We start from the raw sequence: 20805 nt of genomic DNA on the forward strand, positions 1-20805 counted from the left end.
TCATCAATCCAAATTGCACATTGATCCACAATGACTAGAAGCCCAAGAAGTTTAACAATTTAGAGTAAAGAAAAATGAAAAGCATTTCACTGGGATTGTTGATTAATCCGACTTATGCACATAACTTTCGAGAGCAATGAATTTGATTTTGGTAATTAGCCTAGTGAGTTTCGCAGCTCTAATATGGACTCTCACATTTCAATTCCATACAGAGAAAAATATTCAAAAGCAATGCAAAGCCATTTGCATTTCTATTATTCAGTCTTGGAAAAATTAATAATAAATGAAAGAATTACAGTATCTCTATTCTCCGGCATTATGCTATTATACACACTAGATTCGTGCATTAACCCCCCGCATCAACATTTCTTTAAACCAGAGTCGAACATGAAGAAGTCAAAGGGTTGAACATGGCAGGAAGCAGGTACTTCCTCCCATTGACCCCCTGCGCATTATAGCTGGCACCCGTGTTCGGGTCCACCAAAAGCTCTCCTGGGTAACCAGGATAAGCCCCCTTTCCATACACCCCGGGACATGCTGAGACTGCTTCGAGAGGTGCATCTGCGGGACCTTGGAAGTAGCCGTTCCCGAAGGGGTTGGTCACTGTTGCGGCCATTAGGCTCGCTATGTTTATGACCATGCCGTCCAAACCCACATCGTTGTTGGGTGCGACCAGTGGGGTCGTCCGGGGTCCGTAGATGGGCTGGTGGAAGGGCCAGGCGCATTGACCGGGGCACTGAGTCTCCGAGTTGCCCACCCAGATATAAGCGAACTTGCCTCGCTTGTGTGGGCCAGTGATCTTGGAAGAGCCGTGGGTCCCGCAGCGACTCATGCAGAATCCCTCGACCGCCACATCAGCTGACGTGAGAACAATGTTGATGGCGTTTTTTTGTTCTCCTCTCGCTGCTAGAAGTTTCAATTGCTGGGTTGTAAGGGATTTTCCGAGAGAGTAGTTCTCGTCTAGGATCTGTTTTCCGAATGTGAAAATGGGGGATTGGGTATTGGTTTTGGAGTGGGCGTAGTAAATTTGGGTGGTTTCCCACCAGGTTGAGACGGATGGGTTTTGAGAAGTTTTGGAGGAGAGGGAGGTGAGAAAATCGGATACGATTGCGCGTTGGGAAGGGCTGAATTTGCCGTACCAGATGAGATTGAGAGAGATTGGGCCGGTTAGGAGAGGACCCTTGTGGTATTCCATGAGGAGAGGCTGATCCTGTACTAAGGAGGTGAGTTTTCTGGCAGCCATGGACGAATGGAAAAGAGAGATGAGGATGACTAAGAGCTGTAGAAATGCCATTTCTTGAAGGATTGAAGATCAATTTGGAAAAGGTAGGGAATTGACAAAGGAACTCTTTTGTTTTTTTTCTCTTTGCTTTTGGGGTATGAAGATGAGGGAGATGATGGGATTCTGTGAGGGAGATGTGTTTATATATAGGTGTTGTGGGAAGGGCCGAAGAGTGAAAAGGAAGGTGTTCAGAAGAAGAGAAGCGAGATAGGGACGGTGGATGGCCAACTGTATGGTGCGTTTCGTTTTTTATTATTAAAGCTACACACAGCTCAAGAGTGGACCACACGAAAATGCGTACAACTAGAAAACAAAAAGAACAGCGCTACAAATTGCTTTATTTCCTCATCGACTTTGACTATTTATACTTAGCGCTTCCGGTGGGTTTTGCCTTTCTGTGACCATTATCTATCGGGCGCTGCTATCACCCCCACCTCCTCTGCCCCCACCCCCCCCACGGCTGGCTAACGCGTTAAACGTTAGGTTTTAACATATATGTCACTTTCCCACCATTTGACCTCTCCCCCCCCCCCCCCCCCCCCCCCCCCCCCCACACACACCACACACACAACAGGAACAGGTGGCGGCCCCAACATAAACCGTTGGTCGAATGGTGGCCTCATCTTTGAACAACGTAGGCCCCGCCCATACCACACAATAGGATAATCCAAACCGTCCATTTGATGGGCCATAAACGTAAATAGGTTGCGTCCCAAAATATCATTTCCATAGGCGGATCCTAGCCCTCCGATCTAAATAGAAACTACATCTTATGCAATGTTGTGATCATCCTACGGAAATGATTTTTGGGGCACAACCTAGTTACATTGTGGCCCATCAAATGAATGGTTTGGATCATTCTATGGAGTTGGTCATAAAGTAACATTAAGGCCCGTCCAAAACATAGGACGATCCAAGCCGTCCATGGTTTGGATAATCCTATGGAGTTGGTCGTACAGTAACATTAAGGCTCAATCGTAGGCCCCACCGATATTTTTTTAAATTGAAGCGTACCGTCCACAACATAGGATGATCCAAGCCGTCCATTGTTTGGATCATCCTATGGTGTGGTTTGTACAGTAACATTAAGGCCCAATTTAGGCCCCACCCATATTTTTGAAAATGAAGTGCACCGTCGAGACCATAGGATGATCCGAGCCGTCCATTTGATGGGCCATAACGTAAATGAGTTGTGCCCCCAAAAGGGTTGGCCCATCAAATGAATGGTTTGGATCATCCAGTGGTCGTACAGTAACATTAAGGCCCGTCCACAACATAGGATGATCCAAGCCGTCCATGGTTTGGATTATCCTATGGAGTTGGTCGTACACTAACATTATGGCTCAATCGTAGGCCCCACCGATAATTTTCAAATTAAAGCGTACCGTCCACAGCATAGGATGATCCAAGCCGTCCATGGTTTGGATCATCCTATGGTGTGGTTCGTACCAATTTAGGCCCCACCCATATTTATGAAAATGAAGTGTACCGTCTAGACCATAGGATGATCCGAGCCGTCCATTTGATGGGCCACAATGTAAATAGGTTGTGCCCGAAAAATCATTTCAGTAGGATGATCACAACCCTACAATCTATAGAGGTTGCATAAGATGTACTTTCTATTTAGATCGGAGGGCTAGGATCAGCCTATGGAAATAATATTTTGGGACGCAACCTATTTACGTTTATGGCCCAATATGGACGGTTTGGATTATCCTATGGTGTGGTATGGGGGGGCCTACGTTGTTCAAAGATGGGCCCACCATTCCACCAACGGTTTCTATTGGGTCCACCAACTGTTCCTGTTGTGTGTGGAGAGAGAGAGAGAGAGAGAGAGAGAGAGAGAGAGAGAGAGAGAGAGAGAGAGAGAGAGACCGGTCAAATAGTGGGAAAATGTTAGCCAAACGTCAAGATGAGAGGGGGGGGGGGGGGAATAGCCTACAAGGGGGGGAAAATATCAGCGCCCTTATCTATCTCCTCCAACTCATGATGGGTCCCACCTCCAAAATCAAGCGGATCATCGCACCAGAAGAACAGTTGTGTACATCGGTGTTTGGTAATTAAAGGTGGGATGCAAGTTGGAATAAGCATGGTTTGAAAGTTTAGTTTCGGCATAAATTTTGGACCCAATCGAAAACGAATTTCAGCAAAAATCCTGAAATTTCAGCCGAAATTCGGTAAAGTCACACAAAATGTCGGTTTTTTGGGCTGAAATTTGGAAAAGGAATAAAAAATTAACATTTTTTTATTAAATTTCGCCAAAATTGACGAAATTCCGAAAATTTCGGCCGAAATTTCCAAACTTTCTGATATTTCGGCCCGAATCCAAACACTACCAAAAACAAGTGTGGCCATATTGTTTGGATGATCCAAAGTGTTCATTTGATGAGCCCTGACATAGACAGAGTGTGCCCAAAAAATCAGCTCAATAGGATCATCCTTATTTGTAACTTTTTAAACATTAGGGGTTAAGTTGAATGTGTCAGAAACCACAGGGGACTAAGTGTATTTTTCCCTTTGTTTTTTTTAAAGCTACACACAGCTCAAGAAATGCGTGCAATTGGAAAACAATAAGAATAGGTTACAAATAACTTTTATATTCTCATCTACTTTGACTATTTTTAGACGTAGCGCTTCCGCTGGGTTTCAACTTTCCGAGCACGACGAAGGCCCAGAAACGCCCCTTGATACTTTTCTTTCCTTGCACACCAATAGATCTATGGGAAACTTCTCTCTCTCTCTCTCTCTCTCTCTCTCTCTCTCTCTCTCAACGAGTTCTAGTGTTGTGGTGTGTGGCAAGAGGGACCAAGGGTCTCCTTTATAGGCAAAAGCTCTCATAAAGCTTTCCTAAAGTACCCAAATTCATTTGGCAATTAGACCCTAATTAGAAAGTGCAACTAGAGTCATCTTTCCCTTCCCAAACGTTTTCAAATTCAAGGGATTATCCTATGAACATGAAAGGTTACTAAACATGTAAGGCCACACTCAAATTAGCAAGCCCTAAACATAGCAATCCTTGTCTTTTAGGGATTCTATCAAGTTTAGAAACTCTAAACTTTTAGAAACTTTCCAACAAGCTATTATCACACCAAGGTCTTGAGTTAAAAACCCAACCACTCCTAGATATTAAAGATCCATGTGTACGGCTAACTCAAAACATGGGTCACATGTGCCACGTGTATGGCCAACCCCAAAAAGTAGGGTCACATGTGATGATGAGTGGAGAAATATAAATTAATGATTAAATAACACCAACTCTAACAGCATATGCTTCCCGAGTTTTGGATCTCCCTCTTCCATGTATTCTGAGTCATGGATAGTGTATTGTGCCTATGGATGTATCATCCTTCTCTTTATATAAAAAACCGTCGGGGGTCCCTGCCAAATCCTAGCTTACCCATAAAAAAAATCTCGTTGGAGTAATTAGTTGTTTGACAGGTTTGCAAGGTGTTGGTTAGAGTTCCAATAAGTGAAGTCAAGCCATTGATTTATTTTCAAGGATAGGTCGGAGAGAGAGAGAGAGAGAGAGAGAGAGAGAGAGAGAGAGAGGAAATTCACTACTTCGGGTAGTGAATTTTTCATATAAACCCGCCTCAGAGTTGCTTGTCCACTTCTTTGTTAATTCGCCCCTGTCTTTCTAGAGCGAAGTTTCGTCTCTTTTGTTTCACCGACTTAAACTTCGGATCACCACTAAGCTAATGAAGCGGAAATTTAGGGCATATATGTTGCCGATCTGGTGAAAACATCTGAATTTGCCCTCAAAAAATTTATAAGGTTGGTTCGAGGCTTACCTCTATGCAGTGAACCAATCTGAACAGTACGGTCGTTGTCACCTTCAAAAAGTGGCACCTATGTTAGTTCCTCGCTTGGCTCTCCTCGTATTACCCGAGCCTCATCCTAAAAAATGATAAAAAAATATTGGGTTTCAACCCGACCGAATCGGGCTGGGATGCCCAAGCCCTCACCCTCACCCGACCCGAATTCAACTCGTATTGGGAAAATTCAACCGGAATTGAAGGATACCCAACCCGACCCGACTTTTTTTCCCCGAAATGCACCCCTAGTTTGGAGTCTTTCCTCATTGTTTGACTTCCCTACATAGTCAATTTCCATATTTATCTATGAGATCTTTGAGTTTCCTTGGAGAACTCGGTTTTTTATTTAAACCTCTGAGCTTTTCGAAAAGTTGCCGTGCTTACTTTATCTTTTGTCCAGGGTTGATATTCTTAGATAGTGGGCGAAATTGACTTCCTTGCCATATCATAAGGTGCAAGTTTGGCGTCGAGGTTGGATAGGTGCCACTTGTCAAGCGCTTATTGAATGGACAGATTTTACCCCTTACAAACTGTGTGATTGAATTTTTGAAATACATTCAAAATATCTAGAATACAATTACGTGTATGAACGAAATTTACTACTACATAACTTTGGTCCACCATTGAAATTGTGAAACTGTGCAATGTTTTTTTTTTTAAAACTATCCCAACTTGGAAATATCTTTCATTAACTTTGGTCCCTCAATGTAGAAGAATCCAACTAGTAGAGCTAGGATTAGAGCCGGGTAGATTCTTTTCATCTCCTTCATGAAATTTTTCTAAAGGATTCATTTAGCCTAAAGGATTCATTTAGCCTACCCCAACAAGTTTGGGACAAAGGCTTGTTGAGTTGAGTAACTATGGTCCCTACTGTGAAATTCGGGTTTGGATTTACTAATATCACATTATTCATCTCATCATTCCAAATTGCACATTGATCCACAATGACTAGAGCCCAAGAAGTTTAACAATTTAGAGTAAAGAAAAAGGGAAAACATTTCACTGGGATTGTTGATTAATCCGACTTATGCACATAACTTTCGAGAGCAATGAATTTGATTTTGGTAATTAGCCTAGTGAGTTTCGCAGCTCAAATATGGACTCTCACATTTCAATTCCATACAGAGAAAAATATTCAAAAGCAATGCAAAGCCATTTGCATTTCTATTATTCAGTCTTGGAACAAATAATAATAAATGAAAGAATTACAGTATCTCTATTCTCCGGCATTCTGTTATTATACACACTAGATTCGTGCATTAACCCCCCGCATCAACATTTCTTTAAACCAGAGTCGAACATGAAGAAGTCAAAGGGTTGAACATGGCAGGAAGCAGGTACTTCCTCCCATTGACCCCCTGCGCATTATAGCTGGCACCCGTGTTCTGGTCCACCAAAAGCTTTCCTGGGTAACCAGGATAAGCCCCCTTTCCATACACCCCGGGACATGCTGAGACTGCTTCGAGAGGTGCATCTGCGGGACCTTGGAAGTAGCCGTTCCCGAAGGGGTTGGTCACTGTTGCGGCCATTAGGCTCGCTATGTTTATGACCATGCCGTCCAAACCCACATCGTTGTTGGGTGCGACCAGTGGGGCCGTCTGGGGTCCGTAGATGGGCTGGTGGAAGGGCCAGGCGCATTGACCCGGGCACTGGGTTTCCGAGTTGCCCACCCAGATATAAGCGAACTTGCCTCGCTTGTGTGGGCCAGTGATCTTGGAAGAGCCGTGGGTCCCGCAGCGACTCATGCAGAATCCCTCGACCGCCACATCAGCTGACGTGAGAACAATGTTGATGGCGTTTTTTTGTTCTCCTCTCGCTGCTAGAAGTTTCAATTGCTGGGTTGAAAGGGATTTTCGGAGAGAGTAGTTCTCGTCTAGGATCTGTTTTCCGAATGTGAAAATGGGGGATTGAGTTTTGGTTTTGGAGTGGGCGTAGTAAATTTGGGTGGTTTCCCACCAGGTTGAGACGGATGGGTTTTGAGAAGTTTTGGAGGAGAGGGAGGTGAGAAAATCGGATACGATTGCGCGTTGGGAAGGGCTGAATTTGCCGTACCAGATGAGATTAAGAGAGATTGGGCCGGTTAGGAGAGGACCCTTGTGGTATTCCATGAGGAGAGGCTGATCCTGTACTAAGGAGGTGAGTTTTCTGGCAGCCATGGACGAATGGAAAAGAGAGATGAGGATGACTAAGAGCTGTAGAAATGCCATTTCTTGAAGGATTGAAGATCAATTTGGAAAAGGTAGGGAATTGACAAAGGAACTCTTTTGTTTTTTTTCTCTTTGCTTTTGGGGTATGAAGATGAGGGAGATGATGGGATTCTGTGTGGGAGATGTGTTTATATATAGGTGTTGTGGGAAGGGCCGAAGAGTGAAAAGGAAGGTGTTCAGAAGAAGAGAAGCGAGATAGGGACGGTGGATGGCCAACTGTATGGTGCGTTTCGTTTTTTATTATTAAAAGCTACACACAGCTCAAGAGTGGACCACACGGAAATGCGTACAACTAGAAAATAATAAGAACAGCTTACAAATGCGTGCAACTGGGGTTAAGTTGACCACCCTGACATAGATAGGGCACACCGTGACATATATAGGGTGTGCCCAAAAAATCAGCTCTACAGGACCATTATTATTTGTAACTTTTTAAACATTAGGGGTTAAGTTGAATGTGTCAGAAACCAAGGGGGACTAAGTGTATTTTTCCCTTTGTTTTTTTTAAAAAAGCTACACACAGCTTAGGAGTGGACGACACGGAAATGCGTGCAACTAGAAAACAATAAGAACAACTTACAAATAACTTTTATATTCTCATCTACTGTGACTATTTTCAGACGTAGCGCTTCCGCTGGGTTTCGACTTTCAGTGACCATCTTCTCCTCTAACTCATGATAGGTCCCACCTCCAAAATCAAGTGGATCATCGCAACAGAAGAACAGTTGTACACATTGGTGTTTGGTAATTAAAGGTGGGACGCAAGTTGGAATAATTTACTGGTGGAAACTATCCATTATGTGACATTCAGCATATAAAATCTCTTTACTATAGATAAACGTGTTTTGAAGTCCTCCCATAAGACTGTCCCTGCCATCTGATCAGTTAAAAAACAGGGGTTATTTTCTTTTTATTTTGTATGTATGAGATTTAATAGGATAGGAGGGTGCATTTTTCGTGGATATGCACGGAGAGAAAAAAAAAAAAGTACGGTGAGGCCCATATTTTTGGATGATCTAAACCATTCATTTCTTGCTCGATCCATCAAATAGGCCAACTCCTAACACATGAATGGTTTAGATAAATAAATAGGTGGGCCCATTCTATTTCCCTAAATATGCATGATGTTACCGCCGTAACTCAAACAAAGAGAGATAAAAGACAGACAAACAAGGGGGAGAAGTTGATTGAGGTAATCAGACCTAACTCTCAAATCGAGAGGATCCTAAATTTTTCTTCCTTTAAATTTCATTGACTTACTTCTACTTAAATACAAGCAAAAAGGGAGTGCCACATAACTACTTCATTAACCCATTTACATAACACATGGGCAGTAAGTAATAACTACACCCACAATCCTATAACACATATGCTATAACCAACACCCATAACTCTAAAACACATACCCAAAGCAACATAACAACTACATACTGACTAACCCCATTTACACCACTAACATGCTCACATCACATGCCTACATGGCTACTTTGTCATATAAAACCTCAATCTTCAAGGAAATATTTGTAAGAATATAATCGTTCTTGAGATCCAACTCTTGGATCATGCATTGCTCGATTAAGCAACTAGCTAAGATAGATTAAGATGCCAAATAGATTAGAAATTTTTTATTTAGCCATTTGCATATTTATCTTAAAATCTTTCTATGTTTAGTGCTTGAGTGTTTTATATAACCTCATCAGAGCTCTTTGAAATTCATCTAAAAATCTAAGATTTAATGGAAACCAAATATTTTCACTTAGTATCAAACCTATCGTCTCACAGAAGGTCCTGAGTTCAAAAGCCAAAACTCTTTGATATTAAAGATCCATGTGCACAGGTAACTCCAAAGATGAGTCCCATGTGCCACATGCCAACCCAAAACAGAGGTGCCACAGGTGATGAGTTTTAAGAATAAATGATTATATGACACCAAGTCTAACAGCATAAGCTTTTGGAGTAATTAGTTTTTTCACAAGTCTGCAAGGTATTGTTTTAAGTCAAACCATTGATATGTAGGGTGGAAAAATGAAAATTACCGTGTGTTTTTTCCTTTTTGAATTATTTTATTTGTAAATGACGCTAAGTGAGTAGCTTTTTCCTACGGTTGAAATCCGTAGGCTCTGTTCACTAGAAACGCATAGAAGTTTTATATTCAAGAGTGAAAAAAAGGAAACACACTTCACTTGAGTTGTCGTTCAATCCGACTTACCTACATAATTTTTTAGAGCAATGAATTAGCAGATTGAAGCAGTGAGTATAATCACTTTTAATTGAAAATTTAAGAAGTGAGTTTGATTTGCCCGGTTCACTAAATCCTCCGCAAATATGATAAAATTGATTTGCGACTTACAAATATTTGATTCTGGTTATTGTAGTGAGTTTCTAAGTGACGCCCATGAAAATATTGAAAAAGCTAAAGTAATTTGCATTTCTAGTATTCCATTCTGCAAAAAAAAAAATGAAAGAATAAAAAATTACAATGTTTCAATTTTCCATCATTAACCCCTACATCATCTTTTCTTTAAACCAGAGTCGAACACGAAGAAGTGGATGGGTTGAACATGGCAGGAAGCAGGTACTTCCTCCCATTTACCCCCTGCGCATTATAGCTAGAACCCGTGCTCGGGTCCACCAAAAGCTGTCCCGCGTAACCAGGATAAGCCCCCTTTCCGTATACCCCGGGACAAGCAGAGACCGCTTCGAGAGGTGCATCTGCGAGACCTTGGAAGTAGCCGTTCCCGAAGGGGTTGGTCACGGTTGCAGCCATTAGGCTCGCTATGTTTATGACCATTCCGTCCAACCCCACGTCGTTGTTGGGTGAAACCAGTGGGGCCGTCTGGGGTCCGTAGATGGGCTGGTGGAAGGGCCATGCGCATTGACCCGGGCACTGAGTCTCCGAGTTGCCCACCCATATGTAGGCGAACTTGCCTTGCTTGTGTGGGCCAGCGGTCTTGGAAGATCCGTGGGTCCCACAACGGCTCATGCAGAAACCCTCGACCGACACGTCAGCGGATGTGAGCACAATGTTGATGGCGTTTTTTTGTTCTCCATTGGCTGCTAGGAGTTCCAATTGCTGGGTTGTGAGGGATTTCCCGAGAGAGTAGTTCTCGTCTAGGATTTGTTTTCCCAAGGTGAAAATGGGAAATGGGGTTTTGGTTTTGGAGTGGGCGTAGTAATTTTGGGTGGTTTTCCACCAGGTTGAGACGGATGGGTTTGGGGTAGTTTTGGAGGAGAGAGAGGTGAGAAAATCGGATACGATTGAACGTTGGGAAGGGCTGAATTTGCCGTACCAGATGAGATTGAGAGAGATTGGGCCGGTTAGAAGAGGACCCTTGTGGTATTCCATGAGGAGAGGCTGATCCTGCACCAAGGAGGTGAGTTTTCTGGCAGCTATGGATGAATGGAATAGAGAGATGAGGACCACTAAGAGATGTATAAATGCCATTGCTTGATCGAGTGAAGACCAGCTAAGAAAATGGAAGGGAATTGATAGGCACTCTCTTTTTTTTTACTTGCTTTGAGGGTATGAAGATGAGGGAGATGATGGGATTATGAGAGGTGGATGGGATTATATATTAGTGTTGTGGACTTGTGGGAAGGGGCGGAGAGTGAAGAGGAAGGTGTTTAGAATTAGAGTGGAAGCGTAGAGGGACGGTGGATCGCCAACTGTGCAGTGTGTTTCTTTGTTTTTATATTAAAAGCCACACACACAGCTCAGGTTTGGACCACACGGAAATGCGTGCCACTAGAAAACAAAAAAAGAACAGCTTACAAATTGCTTCATCTTCTCATCATCTCTGAACATGTAGGCGTAACGCTTCCACTGACATTTGACTTTTGGATGAGCCATCATCTTCTCCCACTTATGGATGGGTACCTCCTCCAAAATCTAGTGGATCATCACACCGGAAGATCAGTTGTGCACATCGGTGTTCGGTGATTAAAGTGGGGACGCAAGTTGGAATAAGGACTGGTGGAAACTTACCTTTATGTGATCTGTTCATTTGGTTGACCCAACCATAGATAGACCGTGTTTTGAAATCCTCTCATTAGACGGTCTCTACCATCTTATCAGTTAAAAAACACGGGGTATTTTCTTTTTATTTTATGTATAGTATATAAGGTTTAATATGATACACGAGTGCCTATTTTCGTTGAAATGCACGGAGAGACAAAAAAATTGTACAGTGGTGCCCACATTATTTATGATTTAACCCACATGAATGGTTTTTATATTCAAATTGGTGGGCCCATTGTATTTCCATAAAGATGCTTGCCTACATCGCAACTTTATCATATAAAATCTATATATTTAGAGAAGTATTTGTTAGAATGTAAGAGTTGCTTAGATTTGACTCTTGAATCATGCAGTGCTAGATTAAGCAGCTGGCTTGGACATTATTAAGATACCAATGCAGATTAGGAAAAAAAAAAAAATTAGCCATTTCCATATTTATCTTAATCTTTCCTGTGTTTAGCCTTTGAGTGTTCTATGTAACCACTCATAAGAGCTCGGTCTTCAGTTAAAAACCCAACTACTCCTTGATATTAAAGATCCATGTGTACGACTAACTCAAAAGATGGGTCACATGTGCCACATGTATGGCCAACCCAAAAAAGTTCATGTGTACAACTAATTCAAAAGATGAGTCACATGTGCCACGTGTATGGCCAACCCAAAAAAGTTGGTTCACATGTGATGATGAGTGTAGAAATATAAATGATTAAATAACACCAACTCTAACAGCATATGCTTCCCGAGTTTTGAATCTCCCCCTCTCATGCATTCCGGTGGATCTCACATATTCTAACATGCCCCCTCAAACGTATATGGATTGAAAATCGATATACGTTATATTGTCACCAACAAGATGCGTATTTGAAGCCAGGTGGGTGTTTAGAATGGTGAAAGCCCTTTTCAAAGCAGTAGTTGTAGCCTAAGTGATGGGCCCAAAATCGATGGTCCAACCGCAGCACGACACCTGTCTCAAAGCAAATTCCCCTGATCACCCTCCCTAACTAAGTGTAATTAAAGGTCTGACCCTAGAGGTCAAGGGAAAAATCCAAATTCCACCCAATCATAGGGAGACACCTCTCAAAGGGGCAGAAAAGTAAATCAACTACACCCACCTACTATAAATAGCCATCAAAGGCTCAAAGGTAAGGGTCCGAAACCCGAGAATTCATTGTTCATTACTATTTTTATTCTGTACGGCCTAGATGATGTCATATGCTGACTTAAGCATCGGAGGGCCCGTCCGGAGACTATCCCCCAAGTTGGCCTTCTGACCGGGTGCTACCTTGTGCAGGACTCATCTAAGTGTAGAATACCCTCCATTGGACGATTAGATCAACATTCATTCCTACCTCTGATCAGAATCCGATCAGGTTTGTTTCTCCTGAACTGCCACATCACAATAACTGTTTTTTACCACAACACTAAGCTTAGGAAGGTAGACACGGTTCCGATACCCTACTCTAGGGCCATACCAAGCAACAATATTTATATACACCTCTAGTGAAGGACAATCAATCCACTACTCTATTTGGCCATATTCAATTAAGGAGAATCCAAAAGAACCACAATCCCCTTTCAAACGAACAACATAACGCACAATTGCATTGCTCTCAGACGCAGGGCCGTCAGGTGTTTACAGAACTGGAATTTTCCCCATTGGATTCATTTTGACAGAGTCAGGGCTTTTATTTGTGACTCCCATCTGAAAGTTTTCAGCAAGCTCAATTTGCACCCCCACATATTCTGCAGCAATTAGTGGCTTTGCTGTGTTACTGTTTAACTTCACCCCATACAAAACCAAAGCCATTGTGAAGACAGTGATTGAAAAGAAAAGCACCAAATGAATGAGTGAGAGAGAGATAGAATGAAGGCTGAAACTTAGGTTCTTTAATTTTGGGAAGCCAGGGACGAGTTGTCAAAAGGTTATTACATTTTCCATAAAAGTCTCACCAGCCAATTAAAGAAGAAAAGACAGCTGGGTTTGTGGAAATATTAAAATAAGGTTGTGCTGATAACATTTCTCTTAGATTTCCAATCGATACACAGGAAAGATTCTCCATGGAGAGGTTCTGCCATTAATCTAAAAAATTAAGTCGAATACTGTGAAAAGATTTGATTCCAACTAAATCTTTAGATTGTTAGATGAATTACAAAGAGCACCAAGTGGTTATATAGAACACTCAAGAGCTAAACATAGAAAGATTGTTCTAGAAAGATTTTTAAGATAAATATGGAAATAAAGAAAGAGTTTTCTAATCTAGAGTGGTATCCCAATATGTCCTGGCTAGCATGATCCAACGGTCGGAACTCAGGATCATCCAAGGTGTAATGAAGGGGTCCCTGCGAATCAACAACCTGATCACATACATGTGGCTTGTGGCTGGAATCCAACAATCATGTCCACACACCTGCAAGATAGACCACACGAAATTTTCTATTTATTTATTGATCATAGATTTGTATGGTTTGCCAATCAATTGTATTGGTGCCGAAATTCACTCCGGTCCGAGAAGCTTGTGTTGCATGTCTTGCACTCAAAGAATACACGTTACCGGTACTAGAGTTTGGACTTCAGGAAGACCCTCTGATGCTAAAGTCAAAAATCAGCAACAAGTAAGAATCCAAACAACAAAGAAGTAGAGTGACAGTGCTCTTAGATGTTAGATGCATACCCTTGAGCATGGGAGTCCTTTTATAGAGGTGGAGTCCTAGGCAATTTAGAGTACTTGTCTGGTTTAGAGTAGGGCTGCAACTCGGGTCGGGTTGAGGCCAACCCGAACTTGACCCGAGGAACCATTTACTGAACCCGAACCGGACCCTACCCAACTTCCAACCTGATGAGGTCCAACCTGTACCAACCCGAGGAACCCTTTTGTTCCAACCCGAACAGACCTTACCTAAGTTCAACCCGACCCAACCTGAGTTTTTAAGGTTACTAAAAAAAAATGATAAAGAAATGTCACGTTTCACTCGGGTCGGGTTTCCCAAGCCCCCAACGTGAACCCGACCCGAAGGATACCCAACCTGTTCCGAATTGCCCCCCTACTTTGGAGTCTTTCCTCATTGCTTGACTTCCCTGAAGAGTCAATTTCCATATTTAACTTGGAGAGGTTCAAGTTTCCTTGTAGAACTATTATGGACTCTCACATTTCAATTCCATAGAGAGAAAAACTATTCAGAAGCAATGCAAAGCCATTTGCATTTCTATTATTCATTCTTGGAAAAAATAATAATAAATCAAAGAATTACAGTATCTCTATTCTCAGGCATTATGCTATTATACACACTAGATTCGTGCATTAACCCCTCGCATCAACATTTCTTTAAACCAGAGTCGAACATGAAGAAGTCGAAGGGTTGAACATGGCAGGAAGCAGGTACTTTCTCCCATTGACTCCCTGCGCATTATAGCTGGCACCCGTGTTCTGGTCCACCAAAAGCTGTCCTGGGTAACCAAGATAAGCCCCCTTTCCATAGACCCCGGGACAAGCTGAGACTGCTTCGAGAGGTGCATCTGCGGGACCTTGGAAGTAGCCGTTCCCGAATGGGTTGGTCACGGTTGCGGCCATTAGGCTCGCTATGTTTATGACCATGCCGTCCAAACCCACATCGTTGTTGGGTGCGACCAGTGGGGCCGTCTGGGGACCGTAGATGGGCTGGTGGAAGGGCCAGGCGCATTGACCCGGGCACTGAGTCTCCGAGTTGCCCACCCATATATAAGCGAACTTGCCTCGCTTGTGTGGGCCAGTGATCTTGGAAGAGCCGTGGGTCCCGCAGCGACTCATACAGAATCCCTCGACTGCCACATCAGCTGACGTGAGAACGATGTTGATGGCGTTTTTTTGTTCTCCTTTTGCTGCTAGTAATACCAATTGCTGGGTTGTGAGGGATTTTCCGAGAGAGTAGTTATCGTCGAGGATCTGTTTTCCGAAGGTGAAAACGGGAGATGGGGTTTTGGTTTTGGTTTTGGAGTGAGTGTAGTAATTTTGCGTAGTTTTCCACCAGGTGGAGACAGATGGGTTTTGGGAGGTTTTGGGAGAAGGGGAGGAGGAGAGAGAGGTGAGAAAATCAGATACGATCGTGCGTTGGGAAGGGCTAAATTTTCCGTACCAGATGAGATTGAGAGAGATTGTTCCGGTTAGAAGAGGACCCTTGTGGTATTCCATGAGGAGAGGCTGATCCTGCACCAAGGAGGTGAGTTTTCTAGCAGCCATGGACGAATGGAAAAGAGAGATGAGGACGACTAAGAGCTGTAGAAATGCCATTGCTTGATAGAGTGAAGATCAGCTAAGAAAAGGAAAGGGAAGATGAGGGAGATGATGGGATTGTGAGAGGTAGATGAGTTTATATATAGGTGTTGTGGGAAGGGGCCGAAGAGTGAAGAGGAAGGTGTTTAGAAGGAGATTGGAAGCATGTAGGGACGGTGGATCGACAACTGTGTAGTGTGTTTCTCTTTTAATTAAAACACAGCTCAGGTTTGGACCACACGGAAATGCGTGCCACTAGAAAACCAAAACAAGAACAGCTTACAAATTGCTTTATCTTCTCATCATCTTTGACCACGTAGGCGTAACGCACGGAAGAACGAATAAGTACTGGTGGAAACTTCCCTTTTATGTGATCTGTTCATTTCGTGGACCCAACTATAGATAGACTGTGTTTTGAAACTCTCTCATTAGACGGTCACTATCATCTGATCAGTTAAAAAACATGGGGTATTTTCCTTTTATTTTATGTATGTATATAAGATTTAATATGATACACGAGTAGGGGTGTAAATGGATATTCAAAAATTCGATTACCGTCCGCATCCGAATCCGTTTAAAGCGAATATTATCTGAATCCGCTTCAAGCGGATACTATCCGAATCCGTTTAGGAGATATCCGGTTCTTAACGATCTGAATCTGGTAAATGGTGCATCTGATCCGTTTAATAGCCGAATCCGACAAGTACATCCGTTTCTCCCGAATATCCGCATACGTATCCGTATATCCGAATTCGTATTCGAATTCGGATATCCGGATTCGCATGCAAACTCGGATATCCGGTTAAGGATGCGGATATTCGCATTCGAATTCAACTTCAATTAGATAATTTTGGATATTTAACGAGTTGATTTAAAGTTACAGACATGAATCGAATTCGGATACGGATACGAATTCGGACATTCGGATATGATTTATTCGAATTTGGATATTCGGATACGATTTGAATCCGGATAAACGGATACGGATAATATCCGAATTCGAATAATATCCGTCGGATGCGAATTCGGTAATGAATAATAATTATCCATCGGATACGGATACGGATATTGAATATTGTAATCGAATTCGAATTCGGATATAGCACTATCCAATTCGAATTCGATCCGTTTACACCCCTATACACGGGTGCTTTTTTTCGTGGAAATGCAGGGAAAGAAAAAATTGTACAGTGGTGCCCACATTATTTATGATCTAACCCATGCATCAGTTAGGCCGTCTCCCAACAGATGAATGGTTTGCATATTTAATTGGTGGGCCCATTGTAACTCCATAAAGATGAATGGCTACATCGCAACTTTTATCATATAAAATCTATATCTTTAGAGAAGTATTTGTTAGAATGTCAGAGTTTCTGAGATCTGAGTCTTGAATCATGCAGTGCTAGATTAAGCAGCTGGCTTGGACATATTACGATACCAGTGCAGATTAGGGAAAAAAATTATCTCGCCTTTTCCTTATATATCTCGCCTTTGGCATTGAAAACAGAGACAACTTGATTTTAACGAGATGGGTTTGATGTACCTTTCACCATGGCTTGTGCTTGAAGGTGTGTAATCCAACGATCCTCGTAGCTTTTCCAAGCACGACGAAGGCCCAGAAACGCCCCTTGATACTTTTCTTATCTTGCACACCAATAGATCTATGGGAAACTTCTCTCCCCCCCCCCCTCTCTCTCTCTCTCTAAGTTCTAGTGTTGTGGTGTGTGGCAAGAGGGACCAAGGGTCATCTCATAGAGTTTTCCTAAAGTACCCAAATTCGTTTGGCAATTAGACCCTAAATAGAAAGTGCAACTAGAGTCATCTTTCCCTTCCCAAACGTTTCAAAATTCAAGGGATTACCCTATGAACATGAAAGGTTACTAAACATGTAAGGCTACACTCAAATTAGCAAGCCCTAAACATAGCAATCCTTGTCTTTTAGGGATTCTATCAAGTTTAGAAACTCTAAACTTTTAGAAACTTTCCAACAAGCTATTGCCACACCAAGGTCTTGAGTTAAAAACCCAACCACTCCTTGATATTAAAGATCCATTTGTACGGCTAACTCAAAACATGGGTCACATGTGCCATGTGTATGACCAACCCCAAAAAGTAGGGCCACATGTGATGATGAGTGGAGAAATATAAATTAATGATTAAATACCACCAACTCTAACAGCATATGCTTCCCGAGTTTTGGATCTCCCTCTTTCTTGTATTCTGAGTCATGGATAGTGTATTGTGCCTATGGATGTATCATCCTTCTCTTTATCTAATAAACCGTCCGGGGTCCCTGCCAAATCCTAGCTTACCCATAAAAAAAATCTTGTTGGAGTACTTAGTTGTTTGACAGATTTGCAAGGTGTTGTTTAGAGTTCCAATAAGTGAAGTCAAGCCATTGATTTATTTTCAAGGATAGGTCGGAGAGAGAGAGGTCGGAGAGAGAGAGAGAGAGAGAGAGAGAGAGAGAGAGAGAGAGAGAGAGAGAGAGAGAGAGGAAATTCACTACTTCGGGTAGTGAATTTTTCATATAAACCCGCCTCACAGTTGCTTGTCCACTTCTTTGTTAATTTGCCCCTGTCTTTCTAGAGCGAAGTTTCGTCTCTTTTGTTTCACCGACTTAAAGCTCGGATCACCACTAAGTTAATGAAGCAGAAATTTCGGGCATATATGCTGCCGATCTGGTGAAAACATCTGAATTTGCCCTCAAAAAATTTATAAGGTTGGTTCGAGGCTTACCTCTATGCAGTGAACCAATCTGAACAGCACGGTCATTGTCACCTTCAAAAAGTGGCACCTATGTTAGTTCCTCTGTTGGCTTTCCTCCTATTACCCGAGCCTCATCCTAAAAAAATGATAAAAAAATATTGGGTTTCAACCCGACCCAATCGGGTTGGGTTGCCCAAGCCTCACCCTCACCCGACCCAAATTCAACTCGTATTGGGAAAACTCAACCGGAACCGAAGGATACCCAACCCGACCCGAATTTTTCCCCCGAATTGCACCCCTAGTTTGGAGTCTTTCCTCATTGTTTGACTTTCCTACAGAGTCAATTTCCATATTTATCTATGAGATCTTCGAGTTTCCTTGGAGAACTCAGTTTCTTATTTAAACCTCTGAGCTTTTCTAAAAGTTGCCGTGCTTACTTTATCTTTTGTTCAGGGTTGATATTCTTAAATAGTGGGCGAAATGACTTCCTTGCCATATCATAAGGTGCAAGTTTGGCGTCGAGGTTGGATAGGTGCCACTTGTCAAGCACTTATTGAATGGACAGATTTTACCCCTTACAAATTGTGTGATTGAATTTTTGAAATACATTCAAATATCTAGAATACAATTACGTATATGAACGAAATTTACTACTACATAACTTTGGTCCACCATTGAAATTGTGGAACTGTGCAACTTTTTTTTTTTTAACTATCCCAACTTGGAAATATCTTTCATTAACTTTGGTCCCTCCATGTAGAAGAATCCAACTAGTAGAGCCATGATTAGAGCCGGGTAGATTCTTTTCACCTCCTTCATGAAATTTTTCTAAAGGATTCATTTAGCCTACCCCAACAAGTTTGGGACAAAGGCTTGTTGAGGTGAGTTGAGTAACTTTGGTCCCTACAATGAAATATGGGTCTCGATTTACTAATATCACATTACTCATCTCATCAATCCAAATTGCACATTGATCCACAATCACTAGAAGCCCAAGAAGTTTAACAATTTAGAGTAAAGAGAAAGGAAAAACATTTCACTGGGATTGTGGAGTAATCTGACTTATGCACATAACTTTCGAGAGCAATGAATTTGATTTTGGTAATTAGCCTAGTGAGTTTCGCAGCTCTAATATGGACTCTCACATTTCAATTCCATACAGAGAAAAATATTCAAAAGCAATGCAAAGCCATTTGCATTTCTATTATTCAGTCTTGGAAAAAATAATAATAAATGAAAGAATTACAGTATCTCTATTCTCCGGCATTATGCTATTATACACACAAGATTCGTTCATTAACCCCCCGCATCAACATTTCTTTAAACCAGAGTCGAACATGAAGAAGTCGAAGGGTTGAACATGGCAGGAAGCAGGTACTTCCTCCCATTGACCCCCTGCGCATTATAGCTGGCACCCGTGTTCGGGTCCACCAAAAGCTCTCCTGGGTAACCAGGATAAGCCCCTTTTCCATACACCCCGGGACATGCTGAGACTGCTTCGAGAGGTGCATCTGCGGGACCTTGGAAGTAGCCGTTCCCGAAGGGGTTGGTCACTGTTGCGGCCATTAGGCTCGCTATGTTTATGACCATGCCGTCCAAACCCACATCGTTGTTGGGTGCGACCAGTGGGGTCGTCTGGGGTCCGTAGATGGGCTGGTGGAAGGGCCAGGCGCATTGACCCGGGCACTGAGTCTCCGAGTTGCCCACCCAGATATAAGCGAACTTGCCTCGCTTGTGTGGGCCAGTGATCTTGGTAGTGCCGTGGGTCCCGCAGCGACTCATGCAGAATCCCTCAACCGCCACGTCAGCTGACGTGAGAACAATGTTGATGGCGTTTTTTTGTTCTCCTCTCGCTGCTAGAAGTTTCAATTGCTGGATTGTAAGGGATTTTCCGAGAGAGTAGTTCTCGTCTAGGATCTGTTTTCCGAATGTGAAAATGGGGGATTGGGTTTTGGTTTTGGAGTGGGCGTAGTAAATTTGGGGGGTTTCCCACCAGGTTGAGACGGATGGGTTTTGAGTAGTTTTGGAGGAGAGGGAGGTGAGAAAATCGGATACGATTGCGCGTTGGGAAGGGCTGAATTTGCCGTACCAGATGAGATTGAGAGAGATTGGGCCGGTTAGGAGAGGACCCTTGTGGTATTCCATGAGGAGAGGCTGATCCTGCACTAAGGAGGTGAGTTTTCTGGCAGCCATGGACGAATGGAAAAGAAAGATGAGAATGACTAGGAGCTGTAGAAATGCCATTGCTTGAAGGATTGAAGATCAATTTGGAAAAGGTAGGGAATGGACAAAGGAACTCTTTTTTTTTCTCTTTGCTTTTGGGGTATGAAGATGAGGGAGATGATGGGATTCTGAGAGGGAGATGTATTTATATATAGGTGTTGTGGGAAGGGCCGAAGAGTGAAAAGGAAGGTGTTTAGAAGGAGAGAAGCGAGATAGGCCAACTGTATTGTATGGTGCGTTTCGTTATTTATTAAAAGCTACACACAGCTCAGGAGTGGACGACACGGAAAACAAAAAGAACAGC

The 20805-nt window shown here is 42.6% G+C and overlaps 5 protein-coding genes across 5 annotated transcripts; all 5 read right to left on the reverse strand.

Annotated features, from left to right (window-relative positions):
• Positions 1-221: 221 nt before the first annotated feature.
• On the reverse strand, positions 222-1409 carry LOC143848235 (protein PHOSPHATE-INDUCED 1-like). Its single transcript, XM_077357120.1, has one exon. The coding sequence runs from the start codon at positions 1292-1294 to the stop codon at positions 371-373; it is 924 nt and encodes a 307-aa protein (XP_077213235.1). The 5' UTR covers positions 1295-1409; the 3' UTR covers positions 222-370.
• A 4820-nt stretch (positions 1410-6229) lies between these two features.
• LOC143848994 (protein PHOSPHATE-INDUCED 1-like) lies at positions 6230-7418 on the reverse strand. Its single transcript, XM_077358038.1, has one exon. The coding sequence runs from the start codon at positions 7302-7304 to the stop codon at positions 6381-6383; it is 924 nt and encodes a 307-aa protein (XP_077214153.1). The 5' UTR covers positions 7305-7418; the 3' UTR covers positions 6230-6380.
• A 2288-nt stretch (positions 7419-9706) lies between these two features.
• On the reverse strand, positions 9707-10952 carry LOC143848189 (protein PHOSPHATE-INDUCED 1-like). The gene has a single exon (XM_077357069.1). It carries the CDS (start codon positions 10747-10749, stop codon positions 9826-9828), a length of 924 nt encoding a protein of 307 aa, XP_077213184.1. The 5' UTR covers positions 10750-10952; the 3' UTR covers positions 9707-9825.
• Positions 10953-14494: 3542 nt separating this feature from the next.
• On the reverse strand, positions 14495-15648 carry LOC143848248 (protein PHOSPHATE-INDUCED 1-like). Its single transcript, XM_077357145.1, has one exon. The coding sequence runs from the start codon at positions 15585-15587 to the stop codon at positions 14646-14648; it is 942 nt and encodes a 313-aa protein (XP_077213260.1). The 5' UTR covers positions 15588-15648; the 3' UTR covers positions 14495-14645.
• A 3801-nt stretch (positions 15649-19449) lies between these two features.
• Positions 19450-20641, reverse strand: LOC143848424 (protein EXORDIUM-like). Its single transcript, XM_077357371.1, has one exon. It carries the CDS (start codon positions 20520-20522, stop codon positions 19599-19601), a length of 924 nt encoding a protein of 307 aa, XP_077213486.1. The 5' UTR covers positions 20523-20641; the 3' UTR covers positions 19450-19598.
• Positions 20642-20805: the final 164 nt, after the last annotated feature.

This window comes from Tasmannia lanceolata, unplaced genomic scaffold (genome assembly GCF_043159265.1).
Source record: "Tasmannia lanceolata isolate RefF3 unplaced genomic scaffold, GAP_Taslan_0.1 ptg000016l, whole genome shotgun sequence".
NCBI classification, from domain to species: Eukaryota; Viridiplantae; Streptophyta; class Magnoliopsida; order Canellales; family Winteraceae; genus Tasmannia; species Tasmannia lanceolata.